The 15804-nt window shown below is 41.3% G+C and overlaps 1 protein-coding gene across 1 annotated transcript; it reads right to left on the bottom strand.

Moving 5' to 3' along the window:
- Nucleotides 1-14229: 14229 nt before the first annotated feature.
- LOC147443782 (uncharacterized) lies at nt 14230-15535 on the bottom strand. Its single transcript, XM_086528037.1, has 5 exons — nt 15329-15535; nt 15034-15165; nt 14884-14945; nt 14725-14743; nt 14230-14286 (listed from the first exon to the last, which is right to left on the bottom strand). The coding sequence occupies exons 1-5, from the start codon at nt 15533-15535 to the stop codon at nt 14230-14232; spliced, it is 477 nt and encodes a 158-aa protein (XP_086384163.1).
- Nucleotides 15536-15804: the final 269 nt, after the last annotated feature.

Raw genomic sequence — 15804 nt, 5'->3', positions numbered from 1 at the left:
CCAATCAAGGGAGTAATGGAGGCTTGATGTCCCTCGAAAGCTCCATCGGTAGTTACAATATCTCCCATCTCAAAAGCTTGAATGCCCAACTTAGTGGCCAACTCCGTTGATATGAAGTTGTGAGTAGAGCTAGGGTCAAACAAGATGAAGGCAGCATGCTCCCTTACCTTTCCCCAAGCATAGGAGAGAGGTGATCCTTTGTAATGAGCATCGTCTTTTGCAGCTTTGATCGTGGAAGCTCTATGAGTCTCATTGCGGGCATTTATCTTGGGGCAAGAACGATAGCCATGTCCTTGCTTCCCACAGTTGAAACATTTGTGGTCCTTGCGAAATGCTTCTAGCTCTTCAGGAGAGAGTTAATTTTTATCTTTGTAAACTCCCTTCTCCTTGAGGAATGAATTTATGTGGAGCTGGTCCCCCCTCCAATAGGCTTTTGTATTATAGATTCTCCCATCAAGAGAGACTTGGTACAATACAATCGTTGTGTTCCTTGTGACCTAGGTGATGCAATGAAGATGGAAAGCTTTGTGCATCACGAACATAACATAATCTTTGTAAAAGCATTAACCATCCCCGGCCTCAGTCCCAAGGTCTCAAACACCTTCAAAGGTGGAGAGAGCTAGCGGGGATTGAGGGTAGGGAAGAGGAAGAAGAAGCATTCATGAAGAAAGAAATAGTTCCACACTTATCATCACTCTTCTTGCTTAGCATAGCATAATAGCATAGTAATGAAGATGAAGAATATGGAAAGTTTAAGCATTGAAGCATGGATCTTGGTTGGATTTGCATTCAATATCCAAGAGTGTCGGTGTAGGCTCTCAACTTCTCAACAAGCTTGGAGAAGGAGATGGAGCTTTTGCACTTTGCACTTCATACTATGAGTGTGTGTGTGTGTGTGTGGGGGGGGGGGGGGGGGGGGGAGTATACCCCCCAAGCTATCCCCTAGCTTCCTTGGTCGACCCCCCTTGTAGCTCATGCTAGAAGATGATTGGACCCCTACAAGCCTAGCCAATGCATATCAAGCAACCATGCTAGCCTTGGGACCAGTGTCCCCCTTTCCCCTTTGAGAGAGAGGGCTTGATGAATTCATAATCAATTAAATAAATTAGCTAAATTATCATTGGACCCCTTGAGAGGCCAACCAATAGGCTTTGGGCACACCATGCGGGCAACAGGAAGAGGAACTTGACAAGTGTCCTAGATACCTTTTTAGACAATTCTTGACTTGTATGAGGGCGTATGTGTTCTCTCTCTAGCTCCTACAACGACCCCCCCCCCCCCCCCCCCCCCCCCCCCCACGCACCCACCCCCACCCCCACCCCCCTTGAGTAGGCATAATGTTGACTTTTGGGTACACCTTGAACCCTTCAAGCTTGGGGAAGGTTCTCACTTCAAGCTCAACTCTATCAAGCATGAAGAAGGTTCCCACATCAAGCTCACCCCTAGCACCTCAAGACCGACAAGCACCTCAAGCACCTGAATCATTAAGCATGATAAGCACCTAAAGCACCTTAGTCAGCAAGCATGACAAGCACCTCAAGCACCTTAGTCAGCAAGCATGTCAAGCACCTCAAGCTTGGGCCGGGTTCCCACCTCAAGCACAACCCTAGCTTGCCTAAGGTCAAAGGACTTTTTAACACTAACCTTTGGAGGTCTTTAATGAAGCTAACCCTAAGGTCTTTAAGCTCATTAGGTAGCATTGTTCTTTGGTAGACCATCTCTCATTTGGACCCCTTTAAGTTTGGCCCCGTGTTGAGACAGATCCATAAGCACATGTCTATATTCTAACCCTTGTTCCTATTTATTCTCCCACATTAAATGATCAGTTTAATATGAGAAAATCATTTGGGTTGGTTAGATATTAGATTTTATGACATTACCTCTCTCTTGAAATCATAGTCATCCTCGACTATGAGGTAGAAGAGATAAAGCCTTAGTCATTAGTCAATGTTTCTTAGTGGGTAGAGGATCCCTTTTTACCCTACAACATCATTCCAAGATGGATGACTAATCCATCTGGTGCTTGGGAGACGTAGCTACCGCAAGCATCTCTGCTCTTTAGTCCATTTCATTCTCCCAAAGTAGAGTGACAAATTCTACTTGGTGTTTGAGAGACATCGTCATCACAAACATGATTTTAAGCATGCATACTATTTAAATTTGTGCATAATAAAAAGAGAATTAGTCTTATAAGACAAAAACATTGGTCATTTAAAAGAAACATGTTCTTACTCTAATGTAGCATTCTAAGCATTAACAAGGTTCATACTATCCTTAAGTTGTATTCCTTGTATCCATCTAGCATCTTCAAAAGGATAATTTTTGAACTTAATAAGATACCATTGGATAATCTTACCATGTTGTAGTACCTTGTCTTCATGTCGAAGGATAGCTTTGAGTTGTAGCACGTCTTCTTGGTCTTCGATTTCTGGAGGGTCTTCAATATTTGGTTCACTTGGTGGCTCTCCTTTGTAGGGCTTAAGTAGGCTCACATGAAAATCATTGTGTATGAGCCAATGGTTGGGTAGCTTGAGTTGATAAGCCATCTCATTAATTGGCTTCAAGATTTGAAAAGGCCATAGTATCTTTTTGCTAGTTTAGCATAATACTTTTGATGGCTTGTAGGATTTTTGTTCGTTGTTTGCCTCAATTGAGCCTTAGGAAACTTGAGTAAGACCCAATCATTTTCCTTGAATGTTAAGGCCCTTATGTGCTTATCCAGCATTAACCCTTTGCCTTTGTTGAGAGATGGATATAGCCTCCTTAATCTTTTGAAAAGATTCTTGTAAATCATGGCTATACTCATCAGCAGCAGCGAAGATCTTCCCATGTACTTTAAGCAGCAAGGGAATTTTAGGTCTTCCCTCTATGATCTCAAAAGGTGCCTTTCCCATAGTAGTATGGACAGTATTATTGTACGCATACTCTACAAGGGGTAAGTACTTCTCTCATTGAGAGAGTTGATCTACTTCTGTAACATAAGTCTTTAGTAGATCGAGAATCGTAAGATTGGCTATCTGAACTTTGGCCATCCGTTTGTGGGTGATAGGCGGAAGAGAAATTCAATCTTGTACCTAGACTTCCAAAGAGACCTTTCCAAAAATTACTGGTCATTCTAGGATCTCTATCTGACACGATGGATGTTGGTAATCCATGGTGTTTGAAAATCTGTGATATCAAGAGATTTTCCATTTCATGTGCCTTAATAGTCTTTTTGACAGGAATAAAGAGTGCTTGCGTGCTAAACATGTCGACTATTGTCCATATTCCCATATTCCCATGGATAGACTTAGGTAGTCCAAAGATAAAATCCATGGATATACTCTCCCATGGTGAATTGAAGATTGGCAAGGGTTGGAGTAACCTAGGTTGCTTCCCTCTATCATACTTGGTCTTTTGGCATACCACACATACTCTTGTATGTCTATTTTCATGGTAGGCCAATAGAAGTCTACTCCTTGAAGAGTAGGTTAAATGCCTCTATGCCCCATATAGGGAAGAGTACGGGATTCATACATGACTTTCTCATGAAGGGAGCGGGTAACACATAGCCTATTGCCATGGAGAAGATAATCATCCTACAAGTTGAATGGTTCTGCTTTCTTCCCCAATGAAAGGGCTGACATTATCTCTTTAAAGTCAGGGTCAGTAGCATACTCATCTATCATAGAAGATATATCATTGTGAGTTGCTATAGACACCGCAATAACTCTTGGTCGTCATGAAAGTGCATCGGCCACTGGATTGTGCTTACCAACAACGTGAGCAATATGAAAATAAAAAAGTGAAAGAAAATTTGCCCACCTCATTTGTTTGTCGAAAATTTTGATTTGCGCCATGAAGTACTTGAGACTTTGGTGGTCCGTTCGCAAAATAAATGGAGTCCCCAATAAATAGTGTTTCCATGTGTCTAGAGCATGTAGAACAGGTAAAAGCTCTTTTTAGTATATGCCCAAGACCCGTTCATTGGCATTGAGCCTTCGGTTCTCATATGCTATGGCATGCCCTTCTTGAAGCAAAACTGCTCCAAGGCAATCACCACAAGCATCACATTGGACCTCAAATGGATTTGAGAGACCCGGAAGCATAAGGATTGGTTGGGAGGTAAGCTTATCTTTGAGCTTGTGAAAAGCATTTTTCTCTTTAGCAATCCATGAGTAAACGTTCTTCTTTTTGAAGTCATGCAATGGTCCTGTTATTTGAGAGAATTTTGTTACGAAGAGTCTATAGTATGCACACATACTAATAAAGCTTCTTAGCTCATGTAGATTCCTTGGAGTAGGTCATGCTTTTATTTACCTCCAACTTTGATGGATCCATATGGATACCATCTTTAGAGATAATATGACCTAAGTAATGAATCTCTTGAAGGAAAAATTCGCTCTTCTTTTGATTGATAAAAGCTTGTTCTCCCTCAAAGCTTGAAAAATTACTTGGAGGTGTTGCTTGTGTTCCTCCAAGAACTTGGAGTAAGTGATGATATCATCAAAGAACACTCTAGTGAATTTGCGGTAGGGTCTAAAGATTATCTCCATTAAACGACTGAACATGGCTGATGAAGCCAAAAGGCATGACTAGATATTCATAAAGACCAAACGTTGTACGGAACACGTTCTTTAGGATAATTTCATTCACTATTCTTATTTGATGGTAGCCACTTTTAAGGTCAATCCTACTAAAGTAGGTAGATCCTTGTAGCTTATCAAACATACCTTCTACCCGCGGCACGAGAAATTTGTTTTTAATAGTGATATGGTTTAGTGTTCGATAATCCATAGACATGTGGTATGTACCATCTTTCTTTTGCACTAAAAGGACTAGAGAACAAAAGGTAGAGGAGCTAGGCCTAACCATCCCTATGTCTAGCAATTCTTTTACTTTCCTCATGATCTCCTCTTGTAGATCTTGGGAAACTTGATAAGTAGGCTTGTTAGACAGTGAGCTTCCTGGTAGGAGCTCAATTTGATGGTCACCATCCTCTCGTTTTGGAGGTAAGTCCATAGGGATATCATTGATGAACACATCTTGGAATCCATTTAGAAAATTAGACAACTCTAATTCTTCTTGATTCCTAACACTGTGATTTGTTAAATCATTAGCATCATTTAGAGACTCTTTGACAAAATCATGTACACAAAAACTAATCTTTTCATTGACTTATCAAAAACCAGGTGAATTTACAAGTGGTATACTACGACTGGACTCACTACATCTATATACATGCTATTTTCCCTATAAGGGAAGTAAATTCTCCTTTCAAGAAACACCATGTTGGCAGCCATGCGGTTGAACCATGGTGCCCCTAGGATAACATCCTCATGTTGGAGAGGAGAGATGAAAAAGTCTTCCTTGTCAATGTAGCTTTGGACATGAAGCCTCAACTTCCCAATCAAGGGAGTAATGGAGGGTTGTTGTCCCTCGAAAGCTCCATCGGTAGGGTCAAACAAGATAAAGGCATCATGCTCGCTTACCTTTCCCCAAGCATAGGAGAGGGGTGATCCTTTGCAATGAGCATCTTTTTTTGGGAGCTTTAATCGTGGAAGCTCTAGGGGTCTCATTGCGGGAATTTCTCTTGGGGTAAGAATGATATCCATGTCCTTGCTTGCCACACTTGAAACATTTGTGGTCCTTGCAAAAAGCTTCTAGCTCTTCAAGAGAGAGTTTATTTTTACCTTTGAAAACTCTCTTATCCTTGGACCGATTGTTGTTGTTGTTGGAATTGCCTTGGGAAGAATTTTGGGAATTTTGCATCTCTTTTGTCTTTGCTTTCCATGGGCTTGGCATTCCTTCTAGCCCCTTGTTGGAAATTGATGTGCAAAGCAACCATAGTGTGGTGGATTACTTTGGTGATAGAACCAGGCCGTTGGGATTTGACATACTCTACCATCTCTTCAGGTAATCCCGCACAGAATTGTTGCTTTTGCTCGACAAAGTCTGTCTTTTGAAAGACACTATCCTTGAGATGTAAATCCCAAAACTTGTCCACAAATTTGTGGATAGACTCGTTGGAGAGCAGCTTTAAACTTCCCCATTTGGTAAGCACTTTGTCCTTTGCATTGGTTGCAAGAAATTGCTTCATGATGAAACTCGTAGAGTTTTCTATGTCTTTGGGGCTTCGCCATTGCCACGAAGGCTAGCCCACCATTGGCGAGCAGATTTCTGGAAGTGCATAGCTACATGGCGTAGCTTAGAGGACTCTATGAAGCCCTCGTCTCCAAAGGCCGCATCAAATTGCTGGATGAAGGCCAATACTTTGTCGGTAGCACTAAAGGTGCCATCGTAGGTGAGAAAAGAGATACTCTTTCCTCCCTCTTTGAACTTCTTAAGCTTTTGGGACCTTCGCCATGGTTTGGGATGTCCTCTCCTCTTGTATTCTCTAGGAGAATAGCTATTGTTGTCATCGAAAGAGGAGAAAGGTGAAGAAGACGGAGAATTGGGTGACCTCTTTCTTATCCTTTTCTTTCTTTGTTTCCTCTCTTCCCTTTTGGAGTGACGAGGAGAAGGACTATGGGTTGACCGTTTCCTCTCGGGAGGAGTTGGCGACCGTCTAGACCGTCGACTTTGTGGAGCCACATCTTCAAAGGAACTTAAGGATTCTCTTCTTTCTCGTTCTTTGGATTCCTCCTCTCTTATGGGAGAGAGTCTTCTTTTGGGAGTCTCATCAAGAGGCCTCCTAAGCTCTCTCTCCTGTTGGAGAGGAAGGGAAGTTTCATAAGCACGAAGTTGTTAAGTAACTATGGCTTGTAAAGCAGGGTTTCCCATAGCTTGATGCAACCTAGTAACAAGATAATTAACAAACATGGGGGCATCATCATTAGCACCTTCATGTGTGTAAAATTAAAGTTATCAATGTTCATTCTACTCTCTTGGTTATTGTCAGCCATGTTAATTAAACTTCTGTATATAATTACTTTGTGCTTTGGTACCCTCAAAAACCTTAGTTGCTACTCTTCTTTACCTTTGAAAATTAGTTCTCAAGTAGCCACACCCGTGGTTTAGAGTCTGTTGATTGCAAAGACTAGTGGAGAGGGTTTTACATTGCTCGGTTGATTATGGTTCCTGTTGAGATTGCTCATAGCTCAATAATGGTTAAGCCAAAGGCAAGCCTCGAGAGGCTCCATTATTAAGACTATAGTTCTCAATGGTGTACCTCGAACTAAGTCCTTCTCAACCAAGATAATAGATTCCTATCCCACTTACCCTATCATAATGAACATGTACGACCTTTCATGGACAACTTAAGGGCCTCTTCTTAAGCAAGAAAAGAGAAACCAATAGCTCTGATACCAATGTAATCGAAATGGCCTATGGACTTTGAGAATAGCGGAATTAAAAGAATTAAAGTGAGCACTTTTGTGAGACTACTTTGAAAACATAGAGAGTGAACTTAATTAGCGGTAGCAACATAACCATTATACTTAATTAACTTGGCATGAAAAATACTTTTGCAAGAGAAGGAATTAGAGAACATGACAATAGTTGAGGACCGAATTTATGTGGAGTCGGTCCCCCCTCCAATGGCTTTTGTATTATAGATTCTCCCATCAAGAGAGACTTGGTACAATACAATCTCTCTGTTCCTTGTGACCTAGGTGATGCAATGAAGATGGAAAGCTTCATGCATCATGAACATAACATAATCTTTGTAAAAGCATTAACCATCCCCGGCCTCAGTCCCAAGGCCTCAAACACCTTCAAACGTGGAGAGAGCTAGTGGGGAATGAGGGTAGGGAAGAGGAAGAAGAAGCATTCATAGGAGAAAGAAATAGTTCCTCACTTACCATCCACTCTTCTTGCTTAGCATAGTAATGAAGATGAAGAAGATGGCAAGCTTAAGCATTGAAGCATGGCACTTGGTTGGATTTGCATTCCATAGCCAAGAGTGTTGGTGTAGGCTCTCAACTTCTCAACAAGCTTGGAGAAGGACATGGAGCTCTTGCACTTTGCACTTCACACTATGAGTGTGTGTGTGTGTGTGTGTGTGTGAGAGAGAGAGAGAGAGAGAGAGAGAGAGAGAGAGAGAGAGAGAGAGAGAGAGAGAGAGAGAGAGAGAGAGAGAGAGAGAGAGAGAGTACCCCCGAAGCTATCCCCTAGCTTCCTTGGTCGACCCCCCCCCCCCCCTGTAGCTCATGCTAGAAGATGATTGGACCCCTGCAAGCCTAGCCAATCACATGCAGGGTGCATATCAAGCAACTGTGCTAGCCTTGGAACAAGTGTCCCCCTTTCCTTTTTGAGAGAGAGGACTTGATAAGTGCATAATCAAATTAAATAAATTGGCTAAATTATCATTGGATCCCTTGAGAGGCCAACCAATAGGCTTTGGGCACACCATGAGGGCAACATGAAGAGGAGCTTGACAAGTGTCCTAGATACTTTTTTAGACAATGCTTGACTTGTGTGAGGGTGTGTGTGTTCTCTCTCTAGCTCCTACAATGAGGGCTCGTCCCCCCTTGAGTAGGAATCATGTTGACTTTTGGGAACACCTTGAACCCTTCAAGCTTGGGGAAGGTTCTCACTTCAAGCTCAACTCTATCAATCCCGGAGAAGGTTCCCACATCAAGCTTTGCCCTAGCACCTCAAGCACCTCAAGCACCTTAGTCATCAAGCACTACAAGCACCTCAAGAACCTTAGTCAGCAAGCACGACAAGCACCTCAAGCTTGGGCAGTGTTCCCACCTTAAGCACATCCCTAACTTGTCTAAGGTCAAAGGACTTCTTAACACTAACCTTTGGAGGTCTTTAATGAAGCTAACCCTAAGGCCTTTAAGCTCCATTAGGTAGCATTTCTCTTTGACATACCATCTCTCATTTGGACCCCTTTAACCTTGGCCTCGTGTTGAGATAGATCCATAAGCACATGTCTATATTCTAAGCCTTGTTCCCGTTTATTCTCCCACATTAAATGATCAGTTTATATTGATCAGTTTATATGAGAAAATCATTTGGGTTGGTTAGATATTAGATTTTATTGCACCAACCCTTGCTCAGTTGTGGCCATATGTAAACCCAATCCGGTACACTTAATAATACTATTTCTTGGGATTTTCCTACATCTTCTCCTTCTTTGCATGCATTCTTGCACCCACATTTCAGTAATCGATATCGTAGTAGGCTTTGGCATCCTGGGTAGCATCACCAATACCATATTGGCTCACTATCTCAGATTGTGGTGCTCGAGGAGTGCTTGAGGAAATCGCTCATAAAAAAAATCCCCACCTCACATGCGTTCGAGAGATTATTAATAAAACCTCAATATACATGTTATATTTACACTATGGGCATATTTTTAGTTGTTAGTTTACGTGATATAATACACATTTCAAAGGGAATGTCTCGGGTTAGCCCGGGTTGTGGTGATTTAGGTGAGAATTTGTAAGGTGACATACCCTTTGGGGAAACTCATTGAGCTCATAAAAAATTTGATTCAAAGTCATTTAGACCTCCATTTCAACTATTAGCAATACTGCATGACATATATTATCCTTTTGTGCAAGTTGTTTGCAAGTTTTGTAGCATAGGCACTTTGTATTGATCAAGTGCAGTGACTAGTCATGGTTGACAACAACGTTGTTTTCTACTTGATTCCTAAGGACAAATTGGATAGGGACAACTGCCCAATTTTAGGCATACATGATGGAACATCTCCTTGGTGCAAAAGGGTGTTCAGAACATTGTGTGGGGTAATGATGTAAGACCAAGTTGTGGATGATGGTGCAAGTTCTAGTAACTTTACTGCTAGAGTTGTTTTGGCTACTGCTCAACAAGCATGGTGGGATGCTAAAAATGTGCAGGTTCATGCATTTGTTGCACTTTTGTTGAGCATTCCATTACTCCATACATTTTCTTATCACAAACTGCAAAGTAAGCATGCGATAACCTAGCTTTTTTGCCACAAGCCCTAATTTGGGCAAAATACCCTACCTACGTAAAGAGTTAGAGTCAAAGGTTATATGCATGAGGAGGATAATATGGATGTCTTTCTTATGAAGATTAAAGATCGCAATGAATAGTGTTATGGAGATGAGATGATGTATGGTCAAAAGCCAAACTTTGCCACATGCATTTTGGCTTGATGCTATGACGTGTGTTTTGTATGTACTAAACAAGTGTCCCACTACAGTGCTACGGTCTATCCTCCTTATGAAGCTTGGCATGTCTTTGGTTGCTTTGCTTTTGGTTCACTGCCTAAAGGCTATGAAATGTATTAATCATGAATAAAAGTTTCCTATTTCCATCTCTCCTTGTCTCTCTGTTCAATAGGTTCCTATGTGTGGTTGATTGTTAATAATAGGTGGAGTGCTTAATGTTGTTGCTTTTTGTGCAATAGATTCCTTGTGATTTAAGCTTTGTGTGCAAGTTGTTATTTGCATTGGTTGTTTGATTTGAGAAAGAGACCAAGAGAGATGCATGTCTAGGCTTGATTTGGTGGTACAACACCATACACTGAGCTAAGATTAAAGCATGCAAGCAAAGCTTGTGTGAGTTGGGGGCTAGAGAGGGGAAAATCAAAATTGAGTGATACAATCTCATGTCCAATGCAGGAGAATGTTGAATCATATTTATGTAGAGCGTTCTTATCTTCTATGTTGAGAATAGAACTTGCCATAGCTAGGCATGCTATGTTTCATGAGCGGCAACCCAAGAGGTGGACCGGTCCCCATGTGACCTTAACAATACTTATAGGTTGAAAGAACTACCTTAACCTTTGGAGTAAAATGAATCGTTGACTCGTAAGAAATTGTGATGGAAACTTTTCAACCAAAGTGTTTAGTTGTTGATAAGATGACTCATGCTAGGTGAAACTTTTAAATATTCAAGTTCTTTTGAGTAGCATAGTGATGTGTGTGATTCCATACACTATCCATGATAGCAATAGAAAGTGTGGGAGGGTGCTGACAACTACCTTCCAACTAAGATAGAGTATGTGCTAATGTATTTTGTGGCTGTTGGTGGCTGGTTGGAGCTCTCTCAGTAGCTACTGTGGCCTCTTAGGGACAATTGATTTCTACCACGTTACATGGATTTTCATTTGTAACCTTTGGATAATATGATGTGCAATTTCACCCTAAGATAGATATTGTTATGTCCTATTGTATCTTATTTATATTGATTTTAGCTCTTGATTTAGTTTTTTTGGTGCTTTGATTTTTGCTCTAACAATTTTTACACCCACACTTCCTTTTTGTGAATCCTCTCTCTCTCTCTCTCTCTCTCTCTCTCTCACACACACACACACACACACACACACACACACACACACACACACACACACACACACACACACACACACACACACACACACACACACACACACACACACACACACACACACACACACACACACACACACACACACACACACACACACACACACACACACACACACACACACACACACACACACACACACACACACATGTGCCCAAGGCCGGATCCAGATGGGAAGACATGATTTTTTTGTTGCATGTGCTTCAACATATTCACAGGGCGTGGAGGCAAAAGCAAGAAGATTGACTTGGTTACATGGTTGTGTCCAAAGTATCGAGATTGGATTGGTTGCATGCAAGAGATAAATTGATCAAGGTCTGACTCAAATGTGCCACAGAGTGTTTGATGTGGAGGTGACTTGCTTTCGTGGTTTATGGTGTGCACAAAGTGTTTGATCTGGAGGTGACTTGGTTTCATGGCTTATGGTGTGCACATGCACTTGTCTCGGTGGCATTCCGATTGAAGGTGAGTGAAGGAGAAGCCACCAATTTCTTGCGCACATCCAAAGAAGTATGGCCCCAAGCAAATGCTATGCATGAAATTCAACCCACTTTTGGTCTCACATAGAGCTCGTAGACTAGTCAGGTTGCTTCCCGCCGCTAGGCAAATGGCTCTTCATAGTTGTGATTGGCAAGGTGTGACGTTCCAATGTAAGTGGGGAAAAGCTCGATAGCTTAGTGGAAGGGCGTGTTTCACTATTGGTGGGCCTTCAATGGGGTTTGCATACATTCCATCGATCACTGCTTGAAAATAGGATGCATGTGCGTGGTCTAGTGATCTCAATCCCACTTGAACCCAAGCTAAGGGTACTTAAAGGTTCCTTTCGCCATATCAAAAGAGGTAATGATTTTGGTAATACCCACTCACCATTGTCCACTCCTATTGTCCTGGCCTCGTACTGGCTCCATCTTTATTTAACTAGATTCGACCACGATTCTACAGGTAACAGTGCAACCACATCAAAATAGTAGCATCAACATAATGAATCGAACTCGTGTGCATCTACTAGTTAGAGATTTCAAATCTCAATGCTAAACATCACCACATCCTAAGTTTAATGTCTCAAGGATACCCCCTTTAGCAAAAAAAGATATATTGATGACCCCCCCCGCTATCCAGCTAGCAGCCTCAGAGTCGCCTCATTAGATGAGCTCCATGCACGTCCTGATCCTTCACTCCACCTTGTCCCATACTCAGCGTGGAACATGCTTGCAGGTCTTGCTTCACTAGCAGCTCACATAACGGCCCTTACGCCTGCTATTTAGCTCTATCTTTTCTTTTTGCTTTCATCCCACTTGCGAAGATGCATCTTCATAGATTCTTCTCTTCCTTTCTTTTGTAAAAATCTTTTGCACATACTACTCCTTTCTACATTTTCATTATAGCAAATCTTCAAAGATCCGTCAAGATTCCATCTGGTGTGCAAGCAATTTTGTGTTGACAGAGGCACGCAGGAGGCAGGATTGAACTCATGACACCATGCTCAACTCCAAACAAAGACCTCCAGGCCTACAAAGAATCTCCACAAAACATGCAATAAAAGAATGACTTCATTGCAAGCCACCATGCCATGGCTCTCCGGATGATGATCTCGCTAGAGAAGACTCTGGAAGATGGTGCATCATGTAAGAATCCAAAGGTTGCATGCCAAGTCGATTGAATAGCGGAGTGCTCTCAACCACAAAGCAAGGTGGTTGCATGCCAACCCTATGCACCATAAGTAAGAGAGAACAATGACACTACACCACCACATAGACAATTAGAACAATAAAAATAACAATAACACACCAAAATGATAAACAAACAAGTTAATTATGTAGAAGAGCATTACCTCAATCCGACCACCAAAGCTATTACCATAACCATAAGCTCCATGATGAAGGACTACAATGCGACGATGAATAGCCATCTCTGATGCACGACAAAATCTCTCAACCCAGCCAATGGTATCTCCTGCAAAAGTTTTCTAAAGTCACACTAGAAAACACACAACAAAAATATAGACAAGTATTGCATAAAATTATGATTGAAGCACAAACCTGTCATAGAGACCATGATCAACAACCACCCAGAGTCTGACAAAGTAGAATATGCAAGTTGCATGCCTGCATGAACATGATCCTCACTACAAATATCCCAAAGGGTCACAACGAGGGAGGCTAAGTGGGAACCACCAAAGTTCCAAAAAAATAAAATCAGCAGCCCATGCAACTGTTCTCCCACCACGCACGCACAAGGTCCGATCAAAGCGTGCAGATCCCATGTGCTCATGAACACGAATCCATACCAGATGTCGAACACCGGCCCTAAAATCAGCAGCAATGGCTATGTAGTCCCTAGAAATGGCCATGCACCGTGAGTCAGACAATGAGGACAGAGAAGACAAGGGAATATCAACGATGTAGACAAAAGAAATGGTTTTCTTTGCAACAATGTCCCCACGAGCTACTGCAATACAAGAGGCTAATCAAAGTGAATTAACTCCAATAAATGAACATACAAACGACTGCATCGCAAGCGATAGCTCACCATGATCTCGCTCCATGTTTTCATCCACCCTAGTCTCAACAATCACCTCCTTTCCCTTGTGAGAAGTATTTGTAGCTTAGAAAAAATCCAAAAAACACAATATCACCAGTATGTAAAACAAATAAGTTAAGGAAAAAGAGAGTTTAAAGCTCTTCAACAAATTATGTTTGAGACTGTTTTGAGTAACCATTTACCTGATATCACCTCATTCACTCTAGGAGGTAGAGGCACATCGATGGATGTGCCACCAACTCTCATAGTATCGTGAAGCTCTCTCTCTCTCTCTCTCTCTCTCTCTCTCTCTCTCTCGCCAATACATGCCCATAAGCCATGTCTATCCACCATGGACATGTCTCCATCTCCCAAGTAGTGAGCTTATGTATGGAAGGGGAGTACATGCATTCTTCCCCAGTAGATAGTTGTGCCCACTGCTTAGCTAAGAATAGAATCCTTGGAAGAAAGCCTTTTCCAACAAAGGATAATAGAAATCTAAAATAAACAAGCAAAATAACATCACTATAAACTTTGTAATTATGAAAAGATTGAAATAAAAGTATGATGAGCTTGACCTATAGGCTAGCCGTTTAGATGCCATGCGTACTGTGTCCACTTTCTTCATAGCTTGCTTGTCAACATCTTTTGTCTTAGCTTCAAGAGAGGTTTCCAAAGGAAAAAGATAGGGTCGTGCTTCAAACTTGAGCTCCTCAAAGTAAGAGGCAAGAGAGCAATCATGAGGCAACAAAATACCACCAACAATGTTGGTTAAGTCCTCCACAAACTTTGTGGCCCTATCAAAAATCCTTTGTAGAAGGCCCTCTCTACGAATCCAATTACATAACAAGGAAAATGAGAAAAATCTAAAACAATCACAAAAAACTAGCAATCCTACATCGAAGATTCTTAAATGTCAATAGAAAATTTACTTACATGCGATACACATGATCTCCTTTCTTTAAACCATAAGATGCTCTAGTAATCTTGTCTGCCTCAAGCAAGGAAACCCATAACAGTTTGCTCAAGCTAGGAGCATCACGCATAGCAATCAAGTTCAGTTTCTCAAGCGTAGCCCAACTATCAGGACCCCACTTGAGTGCAAGAACTTGAACCATCCAATCCGGTCCAAGATTTGGATCAACAATATTCAACAACTGCAGTATTTGAGCAACGAATAAAAAACCAATTTTGAACAGCTATTACACTATGTGCAAAACACCTAAACAAAAATAATTCAACCACCTTTCCAACGCGCTCTCCATATTTTAGTCCTAAATCATTCAATATCTTCTCCTCCTCTTTTATAAGTTCTTCATTTGTCATTGTCTGCCTAGCTTGCTCTATTCTTTGGCTCAATTCCTTGGACATTTGAATCTTCAACGCATACTTAAAAATAAATAATTTGCAAAAAAACAAGCACATACTCTTTGGCTCAATTACTTGGATATTTTATCCTTCAACACACAATTGAAAACACATAACTTTCAAGAATACCAAACACGAGATCTTTCTTGAAAATCAAGCCAGAGACGCTTACATCGTATAAGAGCTTTCCCAAGTATCGACGAGTAAGTGGATACCAAGGCTCCACACCCTTCGAGTATTTCTTATGGACTGCAGCAATCAACTTTTGATCTTTTTCTGGAAGCCCCGTTACATAAGATTCATGATCTGCTGCACAAATGTGGGAGCGGTTGACAAGCTCATCCCTAAGATGGGTGACCACAAGAGCATGTGTGTTCATGCTATTCCAAGTTCATATACAATACATACAAAGTCAGAAACATAACATAGACATTTTGTGCTAAAATATATAGAAGGTCATAAAACTTACAAATTCATTCTTTACAAGCTACTAAGAAGAGCTATCTTTGGCACTCGTGTAGGATCAATAACTGTACAAAGCATACTACAATGATTTTCTAGATCAATGGAGAATCTCTCTTTAATAGCAGCCATCCAAGCTACCGTTATATGATTACCCTCACAAACATAGAACATTTTATTAGAGAG

This window comes from Adiantum capillus-veneris, chromosome 13, assembly GCF_014529385.1.
Source record: "Adiantum capillus-veneris isolate H3 chromosome 13, ASM1452938v2, whole genome shotgun sequence".
In the NCBI taxonomy this organism is placed as follows: Eukaryota; Viridiplantae; Streptophyta; class Polypodiopsida; order Polypodiales; family Pteridaceae; genus Adiantum; species Adiantum capillus-veneris.
Note: the sequence above shows the minus strand (reverse complement) of the source record. Positions and strands in the feature narration are given on the sequence as shown.